The following is a 22,729-nucleotide window of genomic DNA, read 5'->3' as shown; positions in this document are numbered from 1 at the left end:
GCAGCGCTCCGAGCGCGATTTCCATGCAATGAAGACATCACGGAAGGCATTCCCCAGAATTGCCTTCAGAGCAGAGCTGCATTCTGTTTGAATCCCCTTTATCCTTCCTTTCCTTTCATCGGCCTTTTCAGGCTAGGAAATAAAAAAAGGTCCAGGCCACATTTGGGCTGTAAGAAGCGTTGTGATGCCGTCCTTGGTTAGGTAGCTGTTCACAAGAAAGGCGGTATGAGACCAAGCATTGTCGTGGTGCAACTTCCAATCGGCTGCGATGGCTTGTCGGTCCCGATTGACCCTTCGTTTGCGTCTCTTGAGTAGTTGAATACTTAGTCGACGGTCTGAGTTCAAAACTTTGCGCACACGAGTCACATTGTCGGTGTTTGTCGAAGTCGCAGGTCGCACAGCACGGTCTTCATCAGCGACTTCCTCCCGAACCTCTAAAAAGGCCAGGTGCCACCGAAAAACACCACTTCTTGCAACATCTGAGTAAGCCTGCTTGATCACATCAAATGTCTTTGTTGCAGATTTACCGAGTTTCACACAGAATTTAATCGCGTACCTCTGCTCTAACGAACGCTGCATTTTCGACTAGCACCACTCACAGAAACGTATATTATTATATTCTTGCAACATGTTGCAAAGAAGTAAGAAGGAGTTCATAGATGACCATTCACCGAAAAGATGTAAAGTACAATATCATAATTAAGGATGTAAAACTGTAATTTGATATAGAGTTTCGCAGCAGCATGGGCCCCTGGGGTCAAAAAACTTTGAACAAGCAGAAACCAGAGTCAAAATTGGACGATGATTGATATTTGATATAGTACTTTTGTGGGTTCAGCGACACAAAACCGCTAATTTGCATTTAAAACAAAAAATGTATGTAATCATAATTAATTTCATAAATTGGCTTCTTTTTTCCCGATTTCCTATGTCAATGAACATGAAAAAAGTTGTCGACCAAACCATGTTCATTGACATAGGAACCAAATTCAGGAAATATGATTTCATATTAAACACATTAGGGGTTTATTGCACTTGCCTTAAAAGAAAAAAGTTTCCCAATAAAGCCAACAAGTATGTTATTAATTCATTCATTATTTTTTCATTCATTATCCAGTATTTATTGCTAAACGTAAAAGCTGAGTGGCCGAATTATGGGTAGAACACGAAACCACTTATCTTATTAAATAAAGAAAAAAATGGGTCACAAAAACGAAACACCAAAACATAATTGGCAGCCAGTGTTTTACGAGGAAAGAGTGTAAAAAAAGAAATAATAATAATACCTAGAAAGTATGTATATATGTATGTATGTGTGATGAATAAAGAGGAAAAAATTGCTAGTGACAGCAAGCATGTCATTTGACACCAACAATTTGCCTTCTCCTTTCACCAGAACCCCAAAGTGTTGATGGGCACAAATTATCAAGCGACCTGTTACAATTATGTACTGCATATGTACATATGTACATATATACACCTATCATTTTACTTAATTTTAAAAGCGTGCTACAACAGTTCGCATCATGCAGCTTTTGTAGACACAAACATACATACACACACTCGTGCCGCAGCTTTTACCGACACATACATACATACACATATTCTTATCAAACATTTGAATTCTTCTTCGAAACTACAACAAAAACTTTGATCTGAACAAGCTTGAATCACAGCACAAGCAATCGAAAATTGGCTGCGAAAATGCATTAGCCGAGCTGGTGCACTGTGATGTGCGTTGTTGCTTTTTTCTTATTCGGAAGATGCGCATTATGAGGCGATAACTTTGTTGGCACTGAAGGTTATCGAAAAATGCCACTTTCATGAATCGAAAGTAATAAAAATTTAACAAAAGCGTGCGCTCATTGCTCTTGATGTTGCGTTTATACATATTTTGTAAGAATTTTTCACTTCATGATTTATTTACTTATCATATACTTGATTATTTATACATACTTATGTATATAGTATAATGAATCTGCTGACAAAGTCAAAGTCAAAGCAATTTTTAGCTTGGTGATGCGAGACGAATGCATACATTCTCATATAAATCAAATAAGTTTGGAGCTTTCATGCTTAATTCTGAGAAATCTAATATTAGTAAGCGGAATTTGATTTTTATTTCATCATGTGTCTTACAACTTATTTTTTATACCTTTGATAGAAGAAAATATTTTATCTTTTTATAAATCCTGCTTGTTCTGTTAAGGAAGATAGGAAACTGGCACAAAGCAAAGGTATAATTTTGAGAGCAAAATATATTGAAAAACAAAGTTGTACAAAAAAGGTATACAAAGTCCAAAATAAAAAATTAACTATGATTATTTAAAAAAATTCAATAACGTCTACGAAATTATTTAGCAGCTCTGCGAAAACCAAAAGCCTCTGATTTCACTTGTCTTCAAAAGTTTTAATATTATTAATAATAAAAGTAAGAAATATGTCAATTTTCGCTGGCGAAATATTCATTTACTTGACAATTTATGTTCACCTTACAAACATTACAAATTATTGTTATTACATTTTACCAAAAATAGTTTTGAATTATTGACAACGAACTTCAGTATAATACGAATATATGTATTTACAACGTGACGTATGCTTGTAACGGGTGATTTTTTTGAGGTTAGGATTTTCATGCATTAGTATTTGACAGATCACGTGGGATTTCAGACATGGTGTCAAAGAGAAAGATGCTCAGTATGCTTTGACATTTCATCATGAATAGACTTACTAACGAGCAACGCTTGCAAATCATTGAATTTTATTACCAAAATCAGTGTTCGGTTCGAAATGTGTTTCGCGCTTTAATTTTGTTCAGCGATGAGGCTCATTTCTGGTTGAATGGCTACGTAAATAAGCAAAATTGCCGCATTTGGGGTGAAGAGCAACCAGAAGCCGTTCAAGAACTGCCCATGCATCCCGAAAAATGCACTGTTTGGTGTGGTTTGTACGCTGGTGGAATCATTGGACCGTATTTTTTCAAAGATGCTGTTGGACGCAACGTTACGGTGAATGGCGATCGCTATCGTTCGATGCTAACAAACTTTTTGTTGCCAAAAATGGAAGAACTGAACTTGGTTGACATGTGGTTTCAACAAGATGGCGCTACATGCCACACAGCTCGCGATTCTATGGCCATTTTGAGGGAAAACTTCGGACAACAATTCATCTCAAGAAATGGACCCGTAAGTTGGCCACCAAGATCATGCGATTTAACGCCTTTAGACTATTTTTTGTGGGGCTACGTCAAGTCTAAAGTCTACAGAAATAAGCCAGCAACTATTCCAGCTTTGGAAGACAACATTTCCGAAGAAATTCGGGCTATTCCGGCCGAAATGCTCGAAAAAGTTGCCCAAAATTGGACTTTCCGAATGGACCACCTAAGACGCAGCCGCGGTCAACATTTAAATGAAATTATCTTCAAAAAGTAAATGTCATGAACCAATCTAACGTTTCAAATAAAGAACCGATGAGATTTTGCAAATTTTATGCGTTTTTTTTTTAAAAAAAGTTATCAAGCTCTTAAAAAATCACCCTATATAAGTATGGAGCAAAACGTAAATTATACACTTTCAATTTCTTACTTTTGAGGCGTGCTTTTCATTAAGCTTTCACAAGTTTATTAAAATTTATCATTATTTCGAAAACGAAAAATAATGTTCTCCAACCAAAGCGGGAAAACAATTAAATATATCTGATATTACTTGGCAGGGCACAAGAGGCTTTCAATTATGTGAATATGTATGTAGTTTTTTCTTGTGCTTTCAATTATATGGTATGTATGTTTGGACTCATGAGCACTCGAATGCAATATTCAAATTTGCTTTCACTTTTTCCTTTTTAACAGTTGCAGCAATTTATCATTCTTCAGCACTCTTTCGATGGTTTGAACGTGTTCTTTTTCATATAAAGAACTCTTTATATTTAAATGAATCAATGTCTCGTTACTGATTGTGTTAATTGATAAAGAAGTGTTTATGCAATTATGGCTTCAAAAATAATCAATTTCGATATTTTATTGTCAACTGAGGCATAATTATGCATGACTTGGCAATTAATTGTTGAATTATATCTTTAATTGAGAACAGTTGGAGTATACATTTGGCTTTGTGCAGTTTGCAGTGGAACCACTTGAAACCTTAATTACAGTGAGAATATCGAAAACTGCATTCAAATTTGATCTTGATAGAATATTTTATGAAAAAAGTATAATTTTCTTTCTCATAACTAAATCTAATTGAAAATTCGTGTGTAAAAACACATTCATCAAAACTCCAACAGAGAATACATAAACCTTTTTAGAAAGCAATGTAAAAGCGTCAAACGAAAAATGTAGGTGCGCCACAGTAGAACGAAAAAATGTAGGTTATCTTTGCGGTTACACCTAAATGGTACATACACAATTTTACAAGCACCAATTTACAATGTACACAACGAAAGTACATGCTCGAAAATGCAATGCGAGTTACATAAAAAAATACTTCTATTAAGGTATATTAAAAGCTATGGCATAGTCATACGAAATGTTATTTTGATTTTAAGATAAGCGCATATGTTTGTTTTCACAAGCAATACAAACTGATAAGAAAGACTGCATACACAGTTAATTTTGCAATCGCTTACGTACGCTGTTGTTATCGAAGAGAAGTTTTAGCTTCCGCGTGCAGTTGTAGAGTCGTGAAAGGTGTGAACTTTTTAGTTATCATATTTCAAAAGAACTACCAAGAACAAGCTTCAATATCAATGTAAGTATAAGTGTGTTTGCCCAGACATGTTTATATATGTATATAAATTCGTATATAATATTATAACACCCATAAGTGGGTCAATTGGTGCCATGCATTTTGTCAGGCAAATTAAAAAATTTTTCCAACTCAGTCATTTGTATTGTATGTAAATATGTACATAAATGTGTGTATGTACGTATAGAGTATGAGTTTTTTCACCTTTCTGTTTTTAATTGATTAACGCAAAAACACAGTTAACCCCAATATTACAATTATTATTGACAATAATCAGAAAATTTTCTTACGCCTAAACACTATTCAAAATAACAAATGTTCCAGCAAGCCATTACTGCATAAGCTTTAAAATATTGCATTGTTGTTTCAATAACAAATGTTCCAACAAGCCATTACTGCATAAGCTTTAAAATATTGTATTGTTGTTCAAATATACAGTGGTACAGTTTTGAAGCCCACTACAACCAAAGCAGCGCTGCCACCAGCACGCTTCTCTGCCCAAACGGCCATTTGAGAATTGTGCAAACATGTTTACTATTGTTTTTTCTTAAAAGACTTACCTTTTATGAAGATAATGTTGAAATCCATATTATTAAATAGCAATTTGTATAGTAAGCACTCATTTTTCATTACGCTTTAACGCACAAAGAGCGCTGCCGACTTTTGTCTTTGCCTGCGCAGCTCACTCGCGGCACTTTCATGCATTTTCAGCAATTATTTTATTAAAACATCTTGTATTCATATATTTTCACTAAAAGACACTTAGAGGATTGATATTTACCATAAAACAATTAATTTATTCGATATTAAAGCTAAAATTCACTATTTTCACAATTTTTTCACGAGCGCGTCCGAAATTTTTGCACAACAGTTGAAATGGCGGCGGAAACGGGACATCGCATAGCGTTGTTTTTGTATTGTTGGCTTGCTGTTTATGCTGTTCACAATAGAGTGGGAGAATGCAAAAATTTAGAAATTTTAAATTTTTAAATACGTAAAGCATAAATTTATGTTTATACTTAATTATATACAAATAGTCAAGTATTGATGGAATTAAATTTTAATATATACGCATTATATATTGGAATAAAAAATATATAATAATATTAATTTCATTAACATAATAAACCGAAATCTTTATTTCCAAAATTTTGTTTTAATTTCAATATTATTTTTGTATTATTTAGTAAAAATATTTTCTCTCAATTTAGTTATTTGTTTACATATTAACAAAATTCATAATACTCTATTACTTAACCCTGTTGAATGTTGTCTAGACCTATTTCTTCACCATGGCAGCACCATTTTTGTAATTGCCTTGTCCTGTTTCCGCTGTCACTTTACATATTTCGCATTTATTTCCGATTCGCGTGTGAAAATTGCGAAGCTCTGCGTTTTGTATAAAAAAAAAACTGTGAAATTAAGCATTAATATAAACATAATATTTGTTTGTTGTGCGTTTTGCTGTGAATTATTATATAGAAAAATTACTTCTTTGACCAAACTAATATTGCTTCGAAACTGGAAAGTAAAGCGTTCTCAAGTGCTACAGATCAGCCGAGACCTTGAATATGAAAAAAGGTTATAATAGGACTTCTCGCTGCTAAAAAATCTACCGCGGCGCTAGCTAGATCTTTTTAAAATGAAGAAAACGGATTAAGGCCTTTTGTTGCAGCTTCAAACATGGTAACTTTGTAGAATACAAGTATTGTGTAGTATTATAAATAAGTTAGATTTAATGTAAGAAATTACGCCAGAATAAGGACCTGCGTCCTGGGTAGTAGCGACAAATACTGTAGCTTTTTTTAAACTCGTTAATCTATATTTAATCTCACATGGTATATTTCGAAGGAAAGGATGTGAAACCAAAGTGGTCCGACATTTAATAAAAACGATTTCTACTAACCTAACTTATTGTTCGATGTAATTTTGGCTAAAAAGTTTGAGAGATTAAGTTATCTATATTCGTTTTTTTTTAATTCCTCCACTATTTATTGAAATAATAGCAAATAAATAATAATAATATACTAACACACTGAATTGAAAAGTACGATCGATGACAATCTCAAACAAAAAAATATATTAAATGCACCATTTTATGATATAACTCATCGTTATGCCCGAGTGCGTCAATGTTGCACTTGAAAAAGCTCAACTCTTGAGTGAAATTGATCGATGCAGTGAATTTGTTGCTAAGTGCGCTGAACACTTAGTGGAAAGCAAAAATTGCAATTGTCAATCAACAAAACACCAACAAATGTACCGCCCCAAAACAAATGCATTTATCGCACTTTCATGTCTACAATGGGATTAACTCATTGTCGCATGCACCCATCCGAATTCCGCTGCCATCAAATGTTGTGCGGTGTTAAAGGGGCAAATGCCATTTGTCAATCAATTGATTGCATTCCACTTTTGTTTTACAATTAACTTTTTCTGTTTGCTTCATTACAATTTCACTTGAATGCACGAAAAGCGCATAAAAATTAATTTAACTGCACTTAAATGGTAAAAATAAACGTGTGCCTGGCGCCTGGCACACGGCTAAGGTATGCACAGTGTATCTGCACAAAGGTTCACATTAAATTTAGCACTGAAAATGAATATATACATATTTATTTTTTGTTTTGAAGTGCTTAAATGCTGTAGTTTTATTCAATTATTTAATTCTAATAAAATTAGTATTCTCTGAAATAATTCTACATTCGCTCTGTTTACTTTTTAAATTAATTTTGAGTACAAAATTGCGCCTTTAATTGCAACGTAAATTATGAGATTATATTATTCCTCCATTTGGCTTTAATAAATAATCGTAAAAAACAATTATTAATCGATTTTTCTTCACTTGTTGCACTTCTGAAGCGCCAATGCTGCCAGTTAATTGGTTTATATTCTATGTAAATATGAAGGCCGTAGTAAAATAAGAAGCGCAAAAGCTAAAAAATATAGAAAATTTTAAATCGAAATCTTTAAGAATATAATTCATACAAAAATATAATTAAATAGTAGTTCAGTTTGCAAAACTTTGTTTTTCTCTATTTCAGTCCCACAAATTACAACTGTATGTAAGTACAATATTTGCCCGCATTTGCATTTTCGCTGAGAAACAACAAACGTTTTTGTTTTCAAATAAATTAAATTCGTAATGAACCGTATTAAAGAGGACAAATTGCAGCATACTTTATCATTAGTTACGGAATGCATGCCAAAGCACTCTTCAACTACTCGTATTCCATCTACATTCAATTCTTTTTTGTTGCAAGAAATTGTGAATAAAAAAGTAATATAGATTTTTATAACCTTCAAGAAAAATCACGCATCGGTATTTTAGATGTTAGCAGAACTTTTGGGCTCCCACTAGAATAACATACATATATGCCTACTCGGGTTATGGTGAGTCATTCTGCACCAAAACCACATATGTACATATGTATGTATGTATGTCCTGTATTTTTGTGAAATACACTGTAAACACACTATATGTTGTTTAGCACTTTGAACGTAAACAATATACATTTTTAAAAAGGCATTTGGTGTTCCGTGTTATCTTCAAAACATATAAAGTTAGATTTATTGATATGTTTTAACATTGAAACAATTATTGCGTTTTTTTAATTTTAATTTAAATATTTATTTAAGAGAATCGTGTAGAATAGTATTATTCAAATCCATTACCCATCTGAAGCTATGTATAGCATTTTCCTATCTTTGTGGCAATTTGTTGAAAAGAACTGAAACCGACTTGTCCGCCAAAAATTATTCAAGTCAATGTTTGATACTAATATGAAATCCGTTTCATGGAGGTCGTTCTGCATCGACCTGAACGCATGATAGTCCGAATGGGCAGGCTCTAACCTATAAGACAGGAGAGACAAAACTTTCAAGTCACTTTTTTTTCAAAAGATTTTTTTATCTTGTAACTTAATTAGAGTGATATCATGATGGAATATTATTGCTTCGTGTCTAGTCGAAAATTTCGGGTGTCTTTATCGCTTCAATTTGTTGAGTTGTTGTCGGTAGAGTTCCTCATTAATGGTTGAACCCAGTTTCAGAACCTCATAATATAGCATGCAAATACAGAGCATTATCTTGGCGTCATGTCTTCGCCGTTGATTTGACTGGTCGGACAGGTTTCACATATGATAAAATTTTTTCGAGCTCTTCTTGTGTTTCGCAACAATCTTCATCGCGTAATGCTTCCAGGTACACAAATGCAAACCTTTTTATCCGCCCAGCATGTTTTTCGCCTTCCAAACTAAAATCACTACTTTCAAGTCTTGCAAATCACTTTCAGATATACCATATTCACCATAAACCGATGATTTTCGGCTGCCAAAATAATGAAAAAGAACTCCCTGCAAAAACACTTTTTCAGGCACAAAGTTCGCCCACTTAAGTGAAAAAATAGCATATACTGAAAATGACGCACAAGGACAGTCGCTTTCCTACGCTTCTCTGGAATATTGAAACAATGGAATAATAACCAAGTTATGGCCTTCTCGTAGCAAATCGAACGAATATAATAAACTTTTAATTGCGAATATAGTGTTTCATCCAAATTAGCCGATTACCGATTGAAAACAGGATTTTCGGGACATTTTACTATTTCACTATCAAAAGGGTAAAAAACAGTTCAAGATAGGCGACAATTATGTGATGTATACGAAGAAGATTGTTGCAATATCGTTCTTGAGTATGCACCACGTTCTGGAAGTTCTCCTGAATTCAATGTGGATAAAATAAAGTCGTTAGTCGATGCAAGTCGTCGAATAAAACCTCGAGAGATTGCTGAAAGAATACATTTTTTTACGTAACCGTTCACAAGCATATGAAACGTTTAGGATTAATTTCGAAGCTTGAAACATGAGTTCGTCATGATCTGACGGAACGAAATTTGCTTCGTCACATTAACGACTGTAATTAGCTTATTATAGACGTTAAGGGGTTACATGAGTTTCCTCGGGTAAAAAACAACCTTTTTTTAAAATTTTTTCATAAAATTCAATTTTTTATTAAAATTTTAATTGTTACAAACAAACACTATTAACAAAGGAATTCTGAAATGTTTGAAAAAAAAAAATATTTTAAACTCTGCCATTGCGAGGCCATATCGGTGAACCCTCGGAAAAACGATGCGCCCGCTTTGGCAGGATGACTCCTTGCAGGATCATCTAAGGTGAAAAAACTTGCTTTAATTTGAACTTTAAATTAGAATTTGGACGAAGAAAAAAAACTGAAAATTAGATTTTTAGCAGACATATTTACACAGAAAATTAAATGTCAGTGAACATTTCGCGACATTTTTTTTAAATAGTTGTAATCGAAAAAGAAATCCATCGTCCAATCCTTTAAGAATAGTATCTCAAAGACCTCTCTAAAATTTCAAGATCGGTTGAGTAGTTCTCGAGAAGTCTTTGTAACCGACTATCAAAACACAGGTACTAGCCTCAAGCACACAAGTTCTCCAGGCTGTATTTTCGAAAATATTACTCGGATCAACTTAAAGGACAGAATTTTAAAGGTATTATAGAATTTAATTAGACAATAACAAAAATTCGATTTTTTGAAACTATTTTTTGATCCATTTTTTGAAGCTCATTGTTACTTGCGACTAAAAGTGAGATGATCATTTTTATTACTTAACAGACAGTAAGATTTCAAAAGGATCTTTTTTTTAAGTTTTTACCCGACAATACCACAATTAATTGTTATTGTGATAAACTGGACAAATTGAGTGATGCATTCAAACAGAAGAGTCAGAATTGATCAATAAAAAAAGTTCGATGACTCGCCAAAAGCTTTTGTAACTGGAATAGTATGTGTTGTCATACTATTCTCCAGACTTGGCACCTTCAGACTTATTACTTGGAGTGGTCTCTGTAAATTTTTTTTATGGCAAAATCTTCACTTCAAATCAGGATGGTAAAGCATTTGGAAATTTTGTGAAAATGGGAGCAGTCTTATGCCTGAAAACTGCAAAATGTTTTGAATCAAAATGGAGAATAATAATGTCATTAAATTTTTTACACAATAAAAAGTTTTTGTTTAGATTCAAATAAGCTAATATTATATGATTCATATATTCTTAAAAGCCTTCAAAAATTGCAGTCATAATAGGCTTTGCAACCTCTCGACATTACTAATATGTATTGCTTTGAAAGTTGAAGAAGTTCTGTAATATTCTATGGCTAAAAGTCAATTAAATACCAAATAAAATATATCCCCCTTTTTCTCATGAAATGCATTTTGACTATAAATGTAACTGATGCTGGAGAGATATTTCAGAATTTCATATAATAGCCATCGAAAAACGGAATCGAATCTTCAACTATAAATATTTATTTATTTTGTTCTACGATTTTCAATTTTAAAACTATTATATTTATTATTAATTAAAGTTCTCATATATGTACTTAAAAAATAAATAGCAAAAAAACTAACTATAAATTTTTGCAATATGAAACATTTCCAACACATCGCAGCGAATACTTATCGGCTGATCACCTCATGGAAAGGCCTTTGAACCGTAAATATTTGCAATAAATAACCGCGCTACTAAATGCCGTATATTTATAGATAATGCTCACTTCTGCAAACGTGTGAAAAGAAGGCCCGGAACGATACACCACAATACCCTCTGAAAAGCGTCACACTCCTAACCACCAAGCTCTTAATTGCTAATCAGTGATCGTAAACAAATAAAGTGGCGAAGGCGTGCGCAATTCTTCAGCACTTACTCATTAGCCTGCATCGCTTGCAATTACATGTAATGAGTCAGAGGCTAGTGCAATGAACTAACAGCGCAGACTACTCTACGATCGATTTGCAATAAGGACTTTGCGTCGCGACTGTAATGCGAGAGCGCTGTGAGTTGACAGGCGTAAGCAGGCAAAAAATCGCAATCGTACGAGTAAGGTGTTCGATTTCAAATCGTGCTGTGTACCTACAAGCATTCCGATTACCGTAATTTGTATAGAAATATTGCAGACTGTTCTGTGGGTTTTTAAATTATATGTATTTATGTTTTTTGTAGGAACTTAATATGCGTGTTAGCAATGCAAGTTTCTTTTGTTGTTGCTTTTGTGGTGTTTCTCCAACCGTAAGAAATGCCACTAATGTCAAGATCAGCACTGCAAGACGTCTTGTCATCATCTCAATTACATTGGTGCGTGGTTAAGTTATGCGCCACCACAAACGTCTACAATCGCAGAAGCACACCTACTTATGTACATACATATATGCATATTATTTAATTGTAATTATATGGAGCTTAGACTTGGCAGATGTTGGGCCGAACTTCTCTCACGAGCTTTTGTGCGGTTTTGTTGCTTCAAGGGTAAATATATAGACTATTTGAAGCCATTATATTTTGTGGTTGATGATTGGAGGATTTTATAAAAACCGTTTCTTGTCTTCTTTGCCTTCCGAGAGCTTTCAAGGAAGCAATTTTCATAAAGTTTTTAACCAAAACATTGAATTACAAATCTGCTGGTTCTCTTTATCATACCAAACTCAACTAAAGCCTTCGACATCTTCCCATATGCACATACTTACCTATGAGACTTGAATTGGAACACGCCTCCATTGCGCCGGCGCAGACGATTATCATATTTACTCGTAAACCAGTGGTCGGCATTTCATAGCAAAATTTTGCAAACTAACTTCACACGTACGCTTACGCTCTATCGTTCAGTCGTTGTCGAGCCATCAACGAATTAACATCACGCAAGACCATAGCGCAAAACGAAATATGCCCTGCGAGAAATATTTTATGGTTCTAAATGCCTTTGATGCCATGCAATGCCTTTTATGTTCCAAGTCTTTTAAAGATAATAGGGAATGTATCCTCAAAAGACAATTTGTTATTATGTTATATTATACTATTAATTAATAATTAAAATTGCTTAATTTTAATTCCAATTTCTCACTGGGCTACTTTTTTTTCGTTCTCACCAACACAGTGACAGATCCTCTCATGCCGACCACTGGCGTAAACACATATTATATAAGTACAGGGTTGTTTATTTCGCATTATAAAAGCAATTTACCGAGCCATTTTATATTAGCTCAGCGAATGACTTTAAAGCTCATATCCCATACATTTTTTAATGACCTTTAGTTCGGCTTTGTTCGTGTAAATGTTGTATGTGTGCCACTTAAATTGCGCTTTGTCTGCTTTCCCGAAACGGAAACCGTCTTGACTTTGAACTTGAATCGATGGTGAATGGCAAAGAACTCAATGCCCAAATGTTTGCGATGTCGGCAGACAAAATTTATTTTTTTTCTATCTTTCGTGGTTGTAAGTTTGTACGTAGGTAGTTGTTGGTTAAACGATTGTTCGGTTCGTTGGCGCTGCAAAACCAATGAGGCGTTGAATTTTTCGATCGGCGGTGTTTGATAGCATCTTTCGTTGCTTTTTTTGGGTTTTTTTCATTCAAATCTTTGACTCATTTTACCTTTCGTTAAATATATTCATATTGGCTGTTTATATATACATATATTTTTTTTATAATAACATACGTATATATGTAAATAAATCACTTTTATGTTGTTTGTGATTTTATTGATTTTTGGGCGTTGCGTTTCCAACTTCTGTGAAAAAGAGTTTGAAACCAATTCAAGTTTAATTTTGTTTTGATTTTAACTTTTGTTTTTTAATTACCGATTTAGCCGAATTATTTCTTAAGAATTGCGTGTGAGCTCACAGCTTGCAGTTTTTGGCGTTAGTCATTGATTGTCTTATGATCTTAAGCCTCTTAAACACATTTGTTTTGGTATTTAGCAGCTGTGTTCAAAGTTTAGACCTTTTGACTGGGATTACGAGAAGATTTATCTCAATATTATCAGTTATGTGTGACGAAAACAAGTATTATAATCTTATATTGTATTCCGTTTTAGTAAATAATTGCTTTTTACACAAATGTTAATGCATATTTTTTGCATACAAAAATTTTAAAACAAAACTGGGAGTTTATTTTATATTTATAGATTTTTCCGGTTTTAGTTTCAGCAACTTTACGGTCCAGTATTGTTTTTTTATGAATTATTATGTTAATTTTTCATTTTTACCCCCTACTTCTGCTCGTTCTTTACTTTGCTATATTTCAAGAACTTACTGATAAAAGTGAAAAAATAATTCAACACTAATTCCCTACCCCACTTACTCCTTTCCATTGATACGCACACTATTCAAATAGATACTAACAGCGCACTTTTTTCCATGAAAATTTTTGTGTTCTACTAACCTTTTTGGCAACTCTCATACAAATTCATCCACAAAATCTTGTTCCTCACACATTTGTTTCTTCATCTTCATACTATTTTCAGCTATCATTAATTCCAATACTCATTCGGCAAAATTTCAAAATCCATTCTCGGCTAAAAATACAACACCATTAAACACAACAACACAATTGTCACCAAACAAATTGCAAGAGCAACAACAAGCAACAATGAAAAATTCATCACCCCCATTGGCATCACCAAATTCATTTCGTACGAATCGCATTGCTTCGGCTTGGCAGGATCTCGTTCGAAAAGTGCGAAATTTCGATTATAATCGCGTGAAAAATATAAAAGAACATTTTCATATCGAATTCGTAACGAAGGAGAAATTTTCGGGTATGTTATGGTAGTAATTGGCAAAACGTAAATTGGAGAAATAATTTTAAAAAGATTTAAGTAGTAGTTATTAGTTTAGAAATTTTTATATAATATAATATTAAAAAAAATATTTTTCATGTTTTAATTATAAAACTTGACTATTTAGATATTTTTTTTTTTTTTGTTTAAGAAAAAATCTAAATGATTTAAACTTTCTCTCGAAGACCTCCTTAGATAAAAACAAAAAAACTGTTTCCAATATAATAAATATATGATCAGATATTGCTTCAAATTTAATGGGGGATGTTTATTATCATTCGAAAGAGCATTCTTTGGCATTTCTTTTTTGAAGATTATTTTTTTTCAAAATTTGACCGCGACTACATCGCAGATAATCCATCCATAGAATCAAATTTTCGATGAATCGTTCAAGCATTTCGACTGGTAAATGACACGAGTGATGTCTTACTCCAAGGCCTGGATCGAAGCTGCATTGTCATTTGGACTTTACATATCCCCAAAAAGAAAAAGTTGAATGATGTGATATTACACGATCTTGGTGGCCAGTCAAACGGAACAAACCGTGAAACTAACTTCTCATACCAAACCCTCGTTTCTTCTGTATTAAATGACAGCTCTTGAACATGAAGAGCATGTTCAGCTTCGTGCCAAATGTGGCAATTTTTCTTGTTTACATACCCATTGAGCCGGAAATGAACCTGATCGCTGAAAAAAATTAGACTCGATAACGCTGGATCTTCTTGGATCTTTTCAAGAACCCATAGAGCGAAGCGATGCCCCTGAGAAGCAAGCTTAGCAGCTTCAGTTCTTGCACAAACTGTATTTTGTACGCTTTCAATTTAAGATCTCTACGTAATATACGCCAAGTCGTTCCATATGTTAGGCCGAGTTGCTAGCCGAATCGACTCTCCATGGCCTTCGTGTACACTCTCAGCTATGGCTGCTATATTTTCTTCACTTCGTGCTGGACGTGGTCTATTCGGTCGAATATTATCCAATAATGATTCTCATTATGGCGTTACGAATAGCGCGCTCAGTATGACAATTATGTTGACCATTAGTTAAGCGAAGCACGCGAATCACATTCTTTACAGAACGTAAATTTTCGTAATAAAGTTGTAAACGTCGTTCAGTCGTAAGTCTTTCTATGATGAAATGTCAAACAATACTGAATATCATGACAGCTTTTCACGAGTCAGCCAAGATTTGTCAGGAGAAGGCTATTGCAAAGTACGTCTACATGGATCACCCGTTATGCTGTAGTTTTCAAAATTGTATATTTAAAAGCATACGATGTGAGGCATAAATCAAAAAGCTTTTAAACTTTCGTTTTCAGTCCGCATTTTAAAGTTCTTATTACCTCTGGAAATTAGTATATTCACTCCCCTAAAAAATTATATTATTTAAAGATCTCAACACCTAGTTCTGCTCGCACTCATCTTTTAGTTTATATTTTGCTGCATTTAAAGCTGGACAATAAACACACACGGGCGTACAAAATGAACTTAAAACAACATTTAGACGCTACCCAAAAATACCTTATTAATGCATTAACCACAAATATTTTTGATAAATTTTCATTTCTGCTGTTAGCAACAACACCAAACGCCGCGCTACTAAATAATAATAAAAAGTGGCCAGCAACTGATGGAAATAAAGCATTTTTGTTAGAGAGGAATTCAATCAAATGCGTGTTCTTTTCGCTTGTTTGCTTTGTGGCATTTTGATTTGTTGAAAGCACACGTGCAACTGGCAGTGCATCAGCGCACGGCATCTCCACCATTTACATTTAGCGTTTAACGGTAGTTTGTGTCATGCACAAGCCACACATACGCTGCCCCACAAAATGCGCTGTCTGCAACATTTCTTCGGAAAACTGTGCTGCGGTTGTGGTTTCTATTATTCGCTGCTGAAGGTAAATGCAATTGCAAGAGATCAAAGCGCATTTTATCCTCAGCAGCAGGCAGACAGCATAAAAGACTTGTCCAATATACGCGTACAAACCTACAAAGCACAACACACCACAAATGTATGTAGTGACAAGGTGAGTAAGGCTAAGTGCATAGCGAAACGGAGCGCAAGGCGAATAAATCTGCTGACAGAACTCTTGCTACAGCTTTTCATTATATACGTTTTTTTCTGACATCGTAAGGTCTAAAGTCTCAGAAAATTCTTCAACGTATTTTGTCTAAAGTTTCTCTAAAATCGTTAAGCCTAAAACATACCTTTTTGAATGTACCTAAGTTATGGCTTATATCCTAGTTACCTATGCTTCACTGTGCACTTAGCCTAATGTATACAAGAGCAAATGGCTATTGGGTGCGTCCACTGTTGCCATGATTTAAAAATTGGACCGCATTAAATTTTAAATTAGCCTTTGACTAAGCGGTCACAAGGGAAAGCTTCGATTTGTTAGCATTAATGTGAGAGTTAATTGAATATGACAGACTATACTATACATATTTTAGTATATATGCACATTAATAGTCAGGGCCGCCGAGAAAAAGCTGGACGCAGGGATAAAAAGGTGAGAGCCTCCTAAGAAAAGGATTTTTTCTAATATTTTCAAAATGTTATTAATTATCTTCTGACTTACTACTTCACTGCCTTTGAAGTACATAGTAAGTCAAATACGACGTAGCGTCATGAATACTTTTTAAGCATGCAATTTAAACTCCCCCAACCTTTGGAACGTAAAAATGAACTTTTGAGCTTTGACGACTGCGAATACGTCGGTAATTGTCTGGAACTCCAGCTTCTTGGCTAGACACAGTGTGATGAGTTTTATCGATGAAAAACCACTAAACGAATGTGTGGGAAAAGTCGATAAGTTTATGTCCCTCACTGCGACGAATCTTTTCTTCATTCCACAGTGTCAAGTATGACGTAGAAAGAATTTTTTAATTCTTTATCTTCTTTACTGCATTCTCATAAACCTCTTCTTGTATGTCGTTTCTTGCTGCTGGTAACATCGTTTCCACATGCTAGAAAATACGAGCCCCTTCGAGAACTCCGAAAGAATCGCCGCCGAATCCCTAAACTATTTCAATCTTATATAAAGGAATTGTTTTCCGACATTGCCATATAAAAAAGTGAAAAATATTACCAATTTATTTGTACATATAATTCGATGTCAATATGTCTGATTTAAGTTAAAATCCGTACACAATTTCTCACTAAATCTAAGTTCAGAGTCCAACTGCTTTCTTCAGTGAGCAAGTCTACCAACACGCCTGTGTCCAGGCCGATTCCTATCACACTACACCTACTTGCTCGTTAAAATTCCGATTTACAATGTATGTAATGCTTGTTTGGAGATAATATTCGGCCAACGATTGCTGAAGGATTACCAAGCTAACGAGTTGACGATAACAAAGATGAGGGCATTTCACGACTCGATTACAATAAATATTTGTTTATTCAGAATATATGTTTTGCTCTTGCTATGTAGTTACTTGGAGATCTAATAGGAGAGCTAAGTGAACATCTTCTTCAAAAATCTTCAAAATTAATACATTACCTCCCCTTTTCAAATGACAACCTAATCCACTCCCCGTACAGGCTTGATGCTTTCTGTTACCGCTAACGAGGCCCTGTCGAATATATACTCGATATATGTGTGTATCCAATTACCCCCACAGAGACAATTATGTTGCTTACGTGTTGACCTATAGACCAACTGGCAGTACCAGAATCAGGATACGGTCCGAATGCCGAATCAGTCATACATTTTAATCTACATGTTTCAAGAAACCACAAACATACATAAATAATGGATCCATATAATAGAAAAAAGTTTTAGAATATGAATAAAATAGTAAAAAAAGTAATGTTAAGGACAAATAATATGCCATGAACATGTTATAGAGATTAGATTCGAAAAATTTCTGTGGAGATTGCACCGTTGCCTTGGACAATAACCCATTCCCAATTTATGCTATAGCATTCCGATTTAAACGATTTCTTCGGAGGATGTCTTAGATAAATGAGCAGCTTCTTGGAGACGGGTGCAAATTTTCAGATCGATATCTCCAAAATTTTTATACCGATAGACATCGATAGACGATAGGACATCGAACTTAACCCGTCATTCGGATAATTTATATATACATACAAGTATATATTAAAGGGTCTCTGACGATTCGCTTTGAATTTTACAAACAGGGTGGCAAACTTTATTAACCATTTTAAGGTATACAACTTATTACTGTTAAATATACTACCGAAGTAAGTAAAATACATGGAAAATGAATCACCTGGATATCAAATTTCTTCACTTTTTCGCATAAACCATTTCCTTAATTTTTATTTAGATGCGACTGTTGGTAATGTCATTCAATTCGCAGTATCTTGCATACATTAACCCAATTTCGAAGCCAATGCAAATCACTTAACACTTAAATTGAACACATACATAACTACAAACTCACATTTTCAATTTATTTTAAATAAAAAATAAGTAAAATAAATAGCAAACAGAGCTTCGCCATACTTAGAATTTACTTGGAATTTTTATTGACTCGACAAGCCACACTTCGGCGCAGAGTGTAAGGTGTGTGGCGTGAAATTTAGATGAGCGATCATAAAAGTGCTGTGACTCAATGCCTATGAATTCAAATTTTGGTCACGTTCTCACAAAAGTGGAGATCTGTGTGAAATCGCTACAAAGAAGTCTTTGGAGCAAAACCACATATTGAAACCAATAAAATCGGGAAACAATCAGTCCGAACGATTATACGTATGTTAATCAATGTGTGTTAAAGTCGTTAAATTTAAAGAATCTCGATTGTAGTTAAGGCTTTTGTTGTCCCATTAAGTAATGGTTCTATTTACTTCGTACAATGGTTAATCAATTTTATGATTCCGCTAACAAAACTGTTTTCATTCAAAACTTTCTACACAAATTGAGAGCACTCTCTTGCGATCATTGAATGCGGTGTCAACGTTCAACCACAAATTCTATTTAAACAATATTCAGACCCACTCACCACATGTGAACATTAAATGCGCGTATTTGACACACTCTTCCACATTCCTGCATTCAATTTAAGTGGTCTCAACGAGATCGTGGCACAATAAACGGGAAAATGGTCGGGTTTCTATTACTAAAGTGGCTGCTGGCCGAAAAGTCAATGCAGCACGCAGCCGGCGTCAAGTATTACGCATATTGCCTCGGTTGGCGGCTCACCAGTGGGCATTTATGCCTCCTGCAATTAGCTAAATTGCTGGCAATGCTGAGTGACATGTGGTTTTGCGGGTGAGTGCGAATAATTTCGTACTAATTTGCGTTATTAACGCCTTCAATTCTCTCCTTATCGACAGCCAACATAAAAGTTATATTTATTTGTGAGCTTTTTAATTGAACGTGATTGAGCAGCAATTAAATGTGACGCGGGAATATTGCATAATTTACGGTTCATAGAGTAGTTGCCAAGTGAAACTTAACAGTTTCCGATTAGTTTGTACTCGTATGGGGCTTAGATTGTGCGAGAAATTACAAAAAATCAGCCTGCTATCAGTCCTCTATATAGTATAAGTCAATGTAAAAATGAAGCAGTGACAAAATAGACTTCGGCGAAAATAAATGATCAGGAGCTTAACAATCTTAACGATGAGAACATTGTTGTTATCATATAACTTATATATATCGTGAATAATATTGGAGTTAAAGAGTTAAAGAAGATGGATCGCTCATGCGTCGAAAGAATATCTAACAATGACTCATGTTCATTGACCACAGAAAATGTTGTTAGAATTTAATCACGAGGCTTCAAAAGCAGTGGATTCATTCATAAAAACAAAGCCATAAGGCATTGTTTGGAAATGTGGAACCGATGAAGGCACTGTGTCTTAATATTTGGTAGTTGAAAAAGTGTTTTCGTATTTCTAATCAAACTTCAACTTATTTTTTATATTTATAATAAAGTTTATGAACCAAATACATACCATTTTGGTCGACCACTTTTTGCCATTTTTCCCTATAGACATTATTCCATCAGTGTAAAACTTTTCAGATTTCTCAGCGAAAAACTGCGGCAAGTAATTTTCTCAGACTTCTTTTGAAGCCAACTTTACTCCATTAAGGGAGTTCTGCATTGACCGAAACAAATGGTAGTCGGATGGGGCAAGATCAGGGCTATATGGTGGATGCATCAAAACTTTCCAGTCAAACTCTTTCAGTTTTTGTCGAGTCTTCAAAGATGTGTGTGAAAACGAAGCCCTTTCTGTTGATCAGTTCTGTCCATTTTTTTTTCTTGCTTCAATCTGATTAGTTGTTGACAAGAAAATGTAGAATCAATCGTTCGACCAGGCTGGAGCAGCTCATAGTGGATGATTCCTTTCCAATCCAACCAAACACTCAGCACAAACTTCCGAGACGTCAATCCTGTTTTTTCGACCATTTGTTGAGCTTCACCACGCTTGGGCAATGATCTTTTTCGCACGTTATTGTCGTATTCGATCCATTTTTTGTCTCCTGTTACCATTCGCTTTAGAAATGGTTCGATTATATTTCGATTTAGTAAAAAATCGCAGATGTTAATTCCTTCCATTAAATTTTTCACAGATAATTAATTTGGTACCCAAACATCGAGCTTCTTTTTGTAGCTAGCCTTTTTTAAATGCTTCAAACCCGTTTGATGATGAATGTTAAGTTTCTTAGCGATGTCATGGCTTCTTTGTGACGGTCCTGGTCAACCTTTTCTATAATTTCTTCGAGAGGTCGACCAGAGCGAGATGCAACTTTCCCATCGAAATTTCTTGAGCAGAAGCAAGCGAAGTATTGTTACAGGAACTGATACAGCATCGTCTCCGTACACTTAACAAATTTCACTGGTAACTTGCGTGGCATTCTTCACTTTTTTATACAAAAATTTCAAAATATAGCGAATTTCTTCCCTATTTTCACTCAATATTGAACAGCTGTAACTATTTTCAACTTCCCCGAATTAAATATATTTTCAGTTAAATGAGGCCCAAAATCTCACCTTTTCAACACTATATGGTATAACACAATGTGATTGGTAGCACTGGAGATATACTTCAGGGATATCTATTGACAAACTACGAAAAGACTTTTTCGACTATCCAATACCATAAATCATTTCCAACACAACAACATTTTTTGATATAATGACTATGTTTCATGGACATATTTTAATAAATTTTACAATAATTAACGTGCCCATGTTAAAATTTTACGATATCAGAAAACGTTAGTACGTGAAAAAATTGAAAAAAATTGTTTCACAAGAAAATTACTTATAAAATAAACATTAAGACAAAAAAATATTCGAATATGTAAGCTCTCTATTTCAGAAATATTTTCGAAAGAAATTTTTTTGAAAATTTGGCTCACTCCTTTAACAGGTAACCTTTAATAATGCTTTTCAGTCACATAAGTCATATAAGTATTATAATATATGTATATGTACTTTTATTAAAAATTATATTTTTTCAACCAATTATCATACTTATCTGTATTTTTAACAATATAAACCTCATAACTCTTATATTACCTTTTTTATATTCATAAATATTCTAATTTTCCATTTAATTTTTATTTTAGGTGGCCAACTGAAAACAAAAAATGGACAAAAATATGTATTCAACGGTCCACCGTCGGGCATTTACGTGACCAGAACATGCGTATTCTTCACCGCGATAGTGACGGTTGTGGCGCTCATCTTCACCATACTCATCACATATTTCTTGACAGCCAACTCCATGACAACACCCAGGTGAGTATCAAATGCAATATCAATCAATACACACCACTCTGCAACGCATTCAAACGTGGCGCTGTTTTTGTTGTTTCATTACGATTTGCTGAATATCAATTACAAAGTCAATCGACAATATTCGAACCACACGCGATTCGTGCGAACGTTGAACTACTTGTAGTTCGCGATATTACAATTTCATAACACGTGACCGCAACAATCACTGTTGCAACACCCATTTATGACACTACCATATATATATACATATGTACTTGTATAATATAGTAATATATACCTAGAGAAAGGTATTGATATCACTCGCGGTATTTAAATCGAAGTGGAAAGTGTGAGAAATGAAAATTTACATCATCAACTATTTTACACTGGAGTCCGAGTCAAAGAGCATTTCTAGGGTGTGTTCTTTTCTTTTACATATTATGCAGTTAACTAAAACGTTTTAGCGCATATTTCTTCTTCGTTTTTTAACGCCATTTCTATTTAATTAAGCTGTAACCTCGATTGGACAATTTATGACATTTAAGGTTAGTCACTTTCTACGAAAGGTTGGTTGTTTGTGGGCGGTAGTTTTGGCTTTCATTTTGCATACAGTTTAGTTGTCGCTGTTGGTAGTGGTTGTGA

At 34.3% G+C, this 22,729-nt stretch overlaps 1 protein-coding gene across 10 annotated transcripts in view; it reads left to right on the top strand.

Moving 5' to 3' along the window:
* LOC105231941 (aminopeptidase N) overlaps positions 1-22,729 on the top strand; it is a 186,356-nt gene that overhangs the window by 146,423 nt on the left and 17,204 nt on the right. For 4 of the 10 annotated variants that reach the window (XM_049449248.1, XM_049449247.1, XM_049449245.1 and 1 more), the window contains 2 exons: positions 14,073-14,366; positions 21,937-22,108. In XM_049449248.1, the coding sequence (XP_049305205.1) occupies positions 14,073-14,366; positions 21,937-22,108 (466 nt within the window). Of the gene's footprint in view, positions 1-7,789; positions 7,811-14,072; positions 14,367-21,936; positions 22,109-22,729 lie in introns of all 10 variants that reach the window. The other 6 variants (XM_049449253.1, XM_049449250.1, XM_049449249.1 and 3 more) reach the window with 2 other exon arrangements.

The sequence above is a fragment of the Bactrocera dorsalis genome, chromosome 2 (genome assembly GCF_023373825.1).
Source record: "Bactrocera dorsalis isolate Fly_Bdor chromosome 2, ASM2337382v1, whole genome shotgun sequence".
In the NCBI taxonomy this organism is placed as follows: Eukaryota; Metazoa; Arthropoda; class Insecta; order Diptera; family Tephritidae; genus Bactrocera; species Bactrocera dorsalis.
This window is presented reverse-complemented; position numbering and strand designations above follow the sequence as displayed.